The 10922-nt window shown below is 47.7% G+C and overlaps 1 protein-coding gene across 5 annotated transcripts in view; it reads right to left on the bottom strand.

The window, feature by feature from the left end:
- Positions 1–1797: 1797 nt before the first annotated feature.
- Positions 1798–10922, bottom strand: part of nhsl1b (NHS-like 1b) — a 64587-nt gene continuing 55462 nt past the window's right edge. For 3 of the 5 annotated variants that reach the window (XM_046061269.1, XM_046061272.1, XM_046061273.1), the window contains exons 7-9: positions 8395–10911; positions 7195–7321; positions 1798–4378 (exon numbers count right to left, since the gene is read on the bottom strand). In XM_046061269.1, the coding sequence (XP_045917225.1) occupies positions 3706–4378; positions 7195–7321; positions 8395–10911 (3317 nt within the window). In that variant the 3' untranslated portion in view covers positions 1798–3705. The remainder of the gene's footprint in view (positions 4379–7194; positions 7322–8394; positions 10912–10922) is intronic. The other 2 variants (XM_046061270.1, XM_046061271.1) reach the window with 2 other exon arrangements.

The following is a 10922-nucleotide window of genomic DNA, read 5'->3' as shown; positions in this document are numbered from 1 at the left end:
AACGCCAGTTGTGTATTTTCATTTCATCTACTCCCTCCAGCCTGGCGGAGCAGATGAGTCAGGATACAGTTGATGTGGGGGACATGTAAAAATACTTCCATGACAAAACTAATTTTCTGGTGGCAGAGATAAACTGGAAGAAACTGATGTGCAAGCCATGCCTCATCTTTGTTCGATTTTTATGAAGGTTCTAGTTTTTCCCCTCACAGCCCACAAATTAGGCAGACCCGATTGCCAAAACTGTAGGTGTCAGCAGGTGTGTAAGCTGTTGTTTTCTTTGCATGTGTGTTAAATTTACATGGCTTGTTTCCCAAAGCAGGTTTTTATATAATTTTCCTTCAACATAACATTCCTTCTAGCCTGCCATAAGTTTTAGTACACTATAAGGGTTGCAAAAAATTATTTTCATCAATTAATATCATTTTGTCACTTTATCGATTAACTATTTAGTTTATGAAATGTCAAAACTAGTTGGGGTTTACAGGTAGAGTTTATCGCCCATTAATCAGATGATTGGGTAGATTCCTGGCTTCCTTCATCCCACATGACGAAGTGTCCTCCTGAAACAGATTCATTTCTTTCAGCGCAGTTGGCACCTTGCATGGCGGCAAACCAGAATTCAGTGCAGCATAGAAGGAAATTCATTTATTAAAATGCTGTGGCAAAAGGGTTATGAGTTAATATGGTTTGAGTAATGTAAATTTAATTATAGTTAGGTGGCTAAAACATGTAAAAACCACTGAAACCACTGTCTTTTAAAATGTCCTACTATACTACTATGGTGAGCCTTTACAAATTCCCTGCACAAAACTCTACAGCTTTTATTTAAATAAGTCATATTATCCATCTTTAATTATATATTTTACCACATTGTATTGTCAGTTTCATATTTATGCTTCTTGACTTGCAGTACTTGCTTTGTCTTTCTTTAGATTTTATACTTCTATGTTTACTGTCATGCACACATATGCCAAGGCAACATATGTGAAAACCTCGTAGGTTATAAACCTGATTCTGAGCCAACAGGTACTTTTTTATTAAACAACTGTATCGTGGCCTCCACCCATTGCATTTCACGTTTTATGACTCAATAAATGGAGCCATACCTGTTGACCAGGCTGAGTCATTCATAAAGACACAGGTGATAACTATTCTATTCCTGGACTCTCCAGTCAATACAGCTGGTCTCTTTCATTTGTCACTTCACACGTTGGTGTCTTGTTTGGAGACTCTATATGGGGGGTCTTGGATATAAGAGGAGGGAAAGAATTGAAATGTCAATAGTGTGATTATAGCTGGGAGGAGTTTGTATTGATTTCTGTCTGACAGCCAGATGGACACAGCGTTGCCTGTGCAGCGCCAGAGGGCAGGTGACTGCTGAATAGGAGGTGGAGGGACTTTATTGTAAATACTGAGAGGCGGTCAGTGTTTCTGTGCCGTTGGTAACAAACACTCGACGTGCCGAGGTATTGAAAAGGCAGTGAAGACCTGCAGGGAATGCGGTATTCAGTCTGGGGCCAAACTGTAAGTCAGGGTGGTTGAACACTGTTCAAGTCAGTGGAAAGTTCTTTAATAGGCTGAGTGGGATTCAGTGTAGGATGTCCAGAAGGAGACATAACTGATGACCCCACGGGGGGGGGAGGGAGGACGGGTAAACGATGGCCACCGGAGCTTTCCAGATGACGGACGAGTGTGGGTGCCATGGCGACGGCGCTAATGAGGTGGTGATTTGGAGTCTTGGGTTGGCAGATGGCCGTGAATCACACACACACACAGAAATGACACAGAGACTCTCACTTTAAATATCACCTTGTTTTTATTACACAGACATACACGACACGAGCGTTAGCAGCCTGCCTTCAGCTCCACTCCCACCACTTCTTTTCACAAGCTCTCTGAGATTGAGACGTTTCCTGTCACGAGACGAGCCCGGACCTCAAGTGCTCAATCATGGCCGGGGCGGGAGCTGGGAGACACACTTTGGTCACGGGCGATTAAACCACGGGGTGTTACGGCTGTTAGGAGGTTGTGAAGTCTCATGTCTGTCACCTCAGTGTATGACTCTAGAGAGGCCACATTTACTCAGCTGGGAGCACCAGCGTGCGCTTTGCAATACTCAAGATTAAGGACAGTAGAAGGCTTAAGCATAAATATTGATATTATTGCTTTTTCTTTTACTTTGAAGCACCTTTTAAAAGAAAAAAAATTGCCTGGTGGGATTAGCGTCGTAAATGTGGCCCATGGACTAACCCTTCCCCATGCCTCCTTGCTGGTTGACTCGTAACACCGTATTGCTACCCCGCTATGTGAAAATAAATAATCTACAAAAAGGAAACCACTCCTCTCCAGCAAACACACAGCTCTAAAAATGTACAAAGTCTTTGAAAAGAAGTCAAAATGTTAAAACTTAAAACTCCTTTGTGTATGTATTTACATACAGAGCCATTTATAACTGCAAAAGGATAAACTTAGCAGAAAGGTCAACAGCATTATAGAAATCATTTAAGCCCTAAAAGGTTCTAGTAGGTCTTAGCAAACTTAGCAACAGCTGAACCATTACGCACGGGTGTCAAGACAAGCGATCACGCTCTCAGATTGTGTTCCCGTCCGGATGAACGGATATTAATGGCCAGCTGTTCATTTTTCAGCTCTTTGTTCGCCAACATGACTGCGAAAAGACCCGGACAGTAAAATAATTTTTTTCTGCTAATTTAATTTCAGGCTTTACATTTATAGATTCATACTTAACTCCCAAACATGACATCACGTGTTTATTAAAACCACCTTTAAAGCAGTCACAAACAAGGAAAAAGACCTACGCACAGTGCAAAATCTCCAAACTAAAATTCAATGACTAGAGGTTTTATGAGGCTTTTCAACTTTGAGTAGTTGTTCACCTCCCACCCGTCACTAGGTGGCAGCACTGAGCCCTCTGCACTTCCTCTGGACCACTGAACACACTGGCTCTACAAGCAAAACCAGCAGAAAGCAAAACCTGGCGATAACCGCATCTGACCTTGTACCGCGTAGCTGTCTGTTGTACCACGTCCTAGAGTTCTTTCCTCAGTATAATGGGCTGATTGCCAACAGTTGCAAACCACGGTGCTCTCAAACACTTTACAGAGCCAACAGGAGAGACGCAAGAGCTGAGAAAACTCACAAGGCGATCTCGTCCGGCACGCCTTTACATTCCACTCTTTCCAACTGCCTAGCTACGTAGCACCTCAGCAGCAAAGTTAAGCAAACAACTTGTGACTTTTCACTTCACCTTAGTTTGCCATCTTAACCTTGTCATTCAAAGAAACTAAAGGGTTCCTGCGTGTTAAGGACAAGATAAAGTAAAAAAAAAAAAACAACAACAAAACAAACGGAAAACAAACTAAGAACACCAGGCGTTAAAGAAACACTATTCTTTTAACACAAAGGGTGAGTCACCAAACGAAGGAGAGAGTGAGAATCATGTGAGTCTTGAAAATGCTGCAGCAGAACCAGTTCTCCACTTCAGATTAAGTTCAGTCTGGTCCAGGATGGGGCGACTTCTGACCTCACATCTGGACATGTCCACTCCCTCAGAGGCAGCGCCGAGGGGGTCGGGGCTCAGGAAGGTGTCTCTAGAGGGCCTTCTAGTGGCTCCTCTTCCTGTCCCCCTACCTGGTTATGATGAATGATTTCAGCTCCCTGTATCTAAGGGGCCGTCCTTCCTCTTTAACTTCTGCTCTCCTCAGAAAAAGTGCCATTGGAGTCTTTGAGTACAGGGAGAGTCTGAGCCGTTGGTCCAGACAGACTTTCTGCAGTGTCTCCGTACTCGCTCTCAGCCATCTCCCCCTCACGCTCGCAGATTACTGTCATTGGGCTGCTGAGGATTCGGCTGCGTGCGTTGTACTTGCTGCTGGCAGCAGAGGGCGGCGTGCGTGAGCGCCCATACTTTGACCCGCTCATCGAAAAGGACGAAGTCGGCGAGGAGAGAGAAAAGGTCTCGTAGCGGCTCCACTCCTCTGTTGCCCTCTTACCACGGCTGGGGGAGGTTAAGGGGCTGTGTGGCGCCATCGGTGAGGAGGGTGAACCAGCAGGGGGGTCCGAATCTGACTCAGAGCGAGTTCTCTGGAAGCGGGGGTCAGTGGAGCGAAGCATCTCGGCCGCTGACATCCTGAAGCTGGTCTCTGAGCGGCTGCCCTTCTTCAGGAGAAGGGCCTTGAAGGTGTCGCTGCTGGTGGAGGACTTGCGGAGGTTCCGCTGGATGGAGCTTGCCTGCCGAGGCAAGGAGGACACTGTCCCTGGGGACATGCCTGTGGGGGTGACTGGTGGGGACTGTGGTTGGCTCCCAGCCCGGGACTTTTCCTCCTCAGACTCCTTGCGACCCAGGACCTTGCGCTTTGACCTAGGGTAAGATGTGGATAACTGGATTAATGACATGCTTGTAGAAATTTTGCAGAGTGAGTGAGTGCAAGCAGGGTTAATGTTGTTTAAAAAAATAAAATAAAATTTCCGTTTAACTGATGGATGAGCAAGAAGAAGAAATGCAAGAATTGGGGGCAGTTTTGTCAGGTAACAGTGACATCAAATCCATTTATTCAAATTAAAATTAGGCTTAGCAAATTGGATTTTATATAGCTGAAAGCCTTTGGTAAACTGCTCAACCCAGCCTTGTGAATGTTGTGTTGGTTGTTGTAGCTAAAAGAAAAAAAAAAAGGATTGCAGTTAAAAATCTTGGCCTACACGCCACAAATCTTTGTCCCAAATTTGCCATATGTCAGCACTGCCCCCAGCAATCATGCGTCACAGCACGAAAGTAAAACAATAAGGAGCATTGAGTGGCGCGGACGCTCAAATCAAGAAAGGCAGAGCAATGAGAGGAAGGGTTCTACATTTATGTTAAAGAAATCCAATGAGTTTTTAATAAGAAAAGCTGCAGACGCTGCAACTCTGCAGTAAAGCTCAGACGCGGCACAATGAAATTAATCAAAAACACAAACTGGGAAAAGTGCCCAAAGCGGTTTTAATCACACAAGGACGATTCAGCCTCCGCTCAGCAGGGGGTATCGGAGTGGTTGACTGCACCACTTAGCCTACACTGTCTATAACTACTACACCAGAGCGTAGTAATAAAGCTGCAACTGGCACAATACATGGGATTAGGGCTAGCAGGGAAACATCTTTATTAATCTGTGGTCCAGGGGGTTGCCCTGTGGGATTACTGTTGCTGTACCAAAGGTAGCATAGCGATGGCAGGAACAAGGCTTGCTAATTAAAGGGAAGGGGCTACTTGCCACTTCGCACCTCTCTAGAGCAGATGAACCCACCCACTGCATGCCCCCTCTGCACAGGGAGGGGGAGAGGAGGAGGAAAGGGGAGACAGAGATGATTAAAGGCATGAAAAATACAGATTTTATGCTAAGAGTGAAGGGAGAAATGAGACAATCTACAGACTTCCATAATGGACATCTAACCTGTAGAGAATATACTTGTGAAGGTCAAACGACGGGGAGAACTAGAGGATATAAATGGTTTGTGAGAGCCTCTCTGTCTGCTTGCCATTTCGGAAAGACTGCAAAATCTGTGTCTGTGCCCTAAATTCAACCTCCATCTAGCGTCGTCCCCTGTGAGCTCCCTCGCCACATTAGCCCATCAGCATTACGTAAGACTTTTCTCACACACATTCACACGTGCGTACACTCGCACACCTGAATCCAGTCAACCACGACGGCGCCATACTGAACTCACAGTTTGTTCAGTTCACAACCAGCCAACACTGAAGAGGCAGCGATAGCAATCTCAGTTCTAGAGGTAAACAAGGTTCATCTCTTGATTGTACTTGATCGATTTCTTTCTCTTGGCTGTATTACATTTGGTTTGGAGGATCTCCCGCTTCACAAGTTTCGTATGTTCTGCTGCAGCTGTGAAGGCATTTCATTCAACGTTTTCATCATTTTCTGTTTTCCCAGAGAGAGAGAAAGAGAGGGGGGTAGAGAAGAATGTGGAGGTGAAATGACAGCAAAGGTATTGGACACATAGTATATAAATTTGAAAGACTGCATTAGAAATTTTTTTAAATTTAAAATTGTTACTTAGCCATCTCTGGATATTTTAAAACAATGTATTCAACTTAAAATTCTCAAATGGTTTTAAATTCTATGACAGATATGATATTAACTCTAACAAATATCAATAATCTGTAATATGGTTCTATATGTTTTATACGAAGAAGGTGTAATGGAGGAGGAGAGCAGTAAAGCATGTGGTAAACAATTCCACTGTGAGGTTTACACACACATGCTTACACAATCTTCACGTCTAATTAAACTGCACAATAAATTGCACTTGCACACGTGACGTGTGCACCATAAATACATCGACAATCTGTCGCCGGCAGAAATAAAATCCCGTGAAATGGAATCCTGTGATGCTCAAGAAAACTCCGACTGCCTCTGCACGTGACCGTGAAACAAACTGGCGAGCTGCATGAGAAATTTATGTGCGTGTTCCCTTTGAAGCACGGGAGCACGTATGCAATATATGTCAGAGACAGCAGAGCAAGAGAGAGAGAAAAATCTCTCAGGTGGCCTCTAACCTAGATTAGGACCAGAGGGTGTCGAGTAGCTAAATAATGGATGAAGCAACCGCCTTTTCTCTCCTGCTGAGAATGAGCAACGCTATTGTGAGTACACTAACACAGATGCCTTGCCAGACATTTGACTACTGACTCATTTTGCTTCCTGAATCAGTCCCTTCACTGAACATAAAAAGTCACTCTCTCCTGGGCTGGGAGACTCCAGAGACCAGCTATTTGACAGATGTGTAGGCTCGCACATGGGACAGTGCTGGGTAAAAGTTATGACTGGGAGGTGGAGGGCAGGAAGAGGAGGAGGAGGAGGAGGAGAAGGAGAGGATGATGAGAGAAGGGGGATGGAGATGGATAAAGAGAAATTATGGGATGAAGGGAGGAGAAGGAGCGTGGAGTTCAGGGTGATACGTTGTGGTTTATGAGCAGGTGAGAAAGAGGGAATGAGATGCTGACAGAGAAAGATGGGGAAGATAGAAAGAAAAACAAACAGAATGACAGAGTACTAGAAGAAAAATAGACGAGCTCAGTGGGATAAATTATATATCGAAAGTTGAAGCAGATGATGTGCAAAGAAGTTGGAGTAATAGTAGATGAAGGAGTGACAAGAGGCGTAAAAGAGAGCATCACGGTACCTGTGAATGGCAGCAAAGAGGTCCTCGGTGGTTCGGGCCCGCGAGGGAGTCACCATGTTCTCCTCGGATGCCCCGTTGGCTGACGGGGCCGGAGACGATTCAGCCGTACTGGAGTCGAACACCTCACCTGAAACAGAGAAACATTACGGGAGAGTAAACACGCGTACTTCAGGTTCACTCAGTACAACACACATGCACACACTCAGGAATCCACCATCCCGTCGCATTAACCTGGCTGCCTATAAAATCTGAAGTGGTACGGAGGAGGTGCTGGACTGTCTGCTTACATTCTCTTTTTGTCTCTAGATTTCCACTCCTCTCTTCTTCTTCTCTACTTTAGCCGCTTTTCTCCTCCTCCTCCTCCTCTCAACATCCGCGCTCACGTCTGCGCTCCAACTGCCTGAGCCGCTGCAGGCAGTCTCACTTTACGCTCTCCCCACCCTCCCCTTCATCCTCTTCATCCCCTTAGCAGATCAGCTCCCCTCCCCTCTGATACCATGCAGTCCCTCCCCCCTCTCCCTCCAACCACGAAAGGCATCTCCCCTGGGACACTTGCCCCCTCCCACCCTTACCTCGGAGAGAAGAAGGGAGCAGGACAGAAAGAGAGAGGGGCTGACTGAGGATGAGAGATTAACAGAGAAGAAGAGGGAAAAGCAGAGAGGCAAAAATGCATATTTGGAAATGAGGATGGATGGGGGATTGGAGTCGAGTAGACAGTGGAGGCAGAGGTGTGTGGTGGGGGGCTGAGAAAAAGAGCAATGCGGGAAAAGCAAAGGGACAGTAACCACAAGAGATCTCTGCATATGAAATATAGAAGGATGAGTGGAAGAGCGAGTAAGACAGGATGAATTCAAGAGGCTGCAGCAGCTGTCCCAGTGATAAGCCGTCCCTCCTGCGCTATTTTCACAGTTTTCAAACCTTTAAAAAGCTTGTGGTTTCAAGTTTGAATCCTTTGCTTAGGAGGGCAAAATTAATTTCACAGATGTCTGAGGAGCTGGCCACACGGCTAGCAGGCAGCAGCATCACTACTAACCATATAGGATTATGGTAATGTTATTAGCTAATAAGTAAACCAAGGTTTTGACTGAAAGCATCTAAAACTAGTGTTCTCTCAAATTCTAACGTTGATTTGATGGGGGTAGGGGGGATAAAAGCACAACAAATTAAAAACACCACACAATAAATTCCAGTCAGACTCACCAGTGTCGTCCTCCTTGGAGCTGATGGATCCAGTCGTGCTACTTGTTCCATCTCCCTCCTCCTCTACCTCTGCATGAGCATCTCCATTGGTACACAGTCCGTGGTCAAGACTTGTCTCCTGGCAGTCAGAAGCGGAGATACAGGACTCGTCCTGGCTTACTGAAATGTTCCAGCTCTCGGTGAGAGGCTCAGGGCTCTCTGAAGTTTCCTCTTCTTCCTCGTCCTCCTGTTGCTCACTTTTACTCTCTTTTTCCTCTTCCTTTATTTGTCTTGGCAGCGCATCTACTTGGTCTTCTATTATTGACAGGCTGGTTTCATCCTCGTGAGGATATGATGGAACCTGTTCATTGATTGGTTTGGGGCTAAATGGCGGGAGAAAAGAGTATTTGGGTTTCTTGGAGACTGCTGGGGGCTTCTGTTTGACGGGAGAGCTTTGGGAGCTCTGTGGAGGACTGGCCAATGATTCCCCCCCTTCAACTTTTTCTTCTCCGTTTAAGTAAAAGTAACTCTGATCCTCAGTTTTTCCATTTATGACAACACTGTCCAGTGTGTAGTCTGTGATACTGCAGTCTAAAGACATCTCTTCTAAGAGCTTTGACACCGGTGACGGTGAGGAGTTACGTGACTCTTCTTCTGGGGAGCAGTTTGACAGGGGTGACACAGGGGGATGCTCCACTGAGTGAGACTTCTTCAGGTTCTGGAGCGTTAGACCCTGAAGGAGGTCCACCCCTGTTTCCTGTGCTTTGGTGTGGTCTGATTTGCCGTTAATCTCATTCTCCGGCCTTTTAACGGAGCGGAGCTGAACACTCTGCAGCGCAAACGGGGTTATCAGGGGCTTAGATGACTTTGAAGGGCTGTCGGAAAGAGCTGGTTTAGGAGAATCCTTCACTGCCTTCACAAAAGATGTGGAGCAGGAAGGTGGGAGAAAAGCAGGCAATGGAGGAGGTGGAGGGGGGCCCATAGAGGGGACATGAGGGGGAGGTGGAGGTGGAGGTGGAGGACTGAAGCTCCCATTGAAGGATGAACTGGGGTGGATTAGCATTTCAGGGGATGGAGGAGGAGGGAATTCTGGGGAGGTGGAGCAAGCAGGAGGTGGGCTCAGAGTTGGACCCTTTGGACTAGTGGATAACGGGGGAGCCGGCGGAGGAGGGCCTGCACTGGAGCTTGGCGGTAGAGGGGGAGGGAAAGGTGGAGGTGGGCTGAGAGGGGTGTTGGGAGCTGAAGAGGAGGAGAGGGGCAGGGGTGGAGGTGGTGGAGGAGGAGGTCCGGAGTTTTTAAGTGAATCCGAGGTGTTTGAGGAAAGCGAGGTGGATGAAGAGGACATGGATACAGAGGAGAGGAGAGAGGACTTCCTCTCGGGCACTTTAGGCCTGGGCCGGCTGCCCGAGGGAGACATGGACCTGACGATCGAGGGCACTGGGGTTCCGGCTGTGGGGGTGTTGGACTGGCTAGAGTAGCCGCTGGATGGGGAGGTCAGTCTGTGCACCCTGTCCGGTGAGGAGGTGGACGTTTTGGGCTTCACCACCACCTCTCCCTCCTGGCGTTGGGATCTAGGGGCCTGGCTGTTGTTGTGAATCTCCCCTCCATTCTGTAATTCTCCTGGGCGAGCCCCAGCCGACATGTTATCTATGGCGTGCGCCGGAGGGGTCTGTGCCCTCTGGTCTCCATGGTTACGAGGGTAGTCCATGTAGTAGCCCCAGGAATCTGCGTAGTCTGAGCGCAAGCTGCTGGTCTCGCTATGAGCAGGTGTCACATGGCACAGCGAGTATACATTGGACACAACGCCACAGTTGGTGTTGGCTGCTAACGATGCTGCAGAGCTACCTGCACTGATGCTACTCTGACTGCGTGGCCGTAGCACCCAAGGGTCATCGTAGTCGCTGCTTGGGCTGTGAGAGGGTGAAGACGGCGAAGCCCCTTTTCCTTTCCCTCCTCTCAGCCCCATCTGTAGGCTCTGCTGCAAGCTAGCAATTAGAGTCTCATTGAGCATGGCTCCGTTTGGCTCATTAACGCCGCTGATGGCGCTAACACCTCCAAGGGGTTTTTTCGCACCAGGCTTGCGTCTAAGAGAGTCTGTACGAGCTGGGGGCAGCGGAGGCTTCTTGGCCTTGCGGAGGGAGATGCTGCGTGACAGAGAGCGATCACTGTACAAGCTTCCAGAGTCTTCCTCGTTCGCCATCTCGCGGCACTCGTACATGCTGTGCCTGGTGGCCCGTCCAGCTGCTGCACCGTGCCCGCTGCCATGGCTACGAGAGCGCAGACCTGAGTCCAAGTGCATGGAGGTGTAGTATCCATCATTGTCTTGGGAATAGAGGGAGCTGGAGTCAGTCGTGGTCCTGGAGGAGAGGTCCAAGCTGCTATACAGCTGGTTTATAGGAGTGGAGCAGCTGGAGGTAAGAGTGCGGTGTGGAATCACCACGTTTTCTGGCGTGTCGTAGATCCACTGCTCCTCTGGCAGACAGGATGGCGGCGTGGGGGCCAAGGTGCTGTGGCTGTGTACACTGCTGTCCGAGTGCCCTGACTCGCTA

The sequence above is a fragment of the Micropterus dolomieu genome, linkage group LG10 (assembly GCF_021292245.1).
Source record: "Micropterus dolomieu isolate WLL.071019.BEF.003 ecotype Adirondacks linkage group LG10, ASM2129224v1, whole genome shotgun sequence".
NCBI classification, from domain to species: Eukaryota; Metazoa; Chordata; class Actinopteri; order Centrarchiformes; family Centrarchidae; genus Micropterus; species Micropterus dolomieu.
This window is presented reverse-complemented; position numbering and strand designations above follow the sequence as displayed.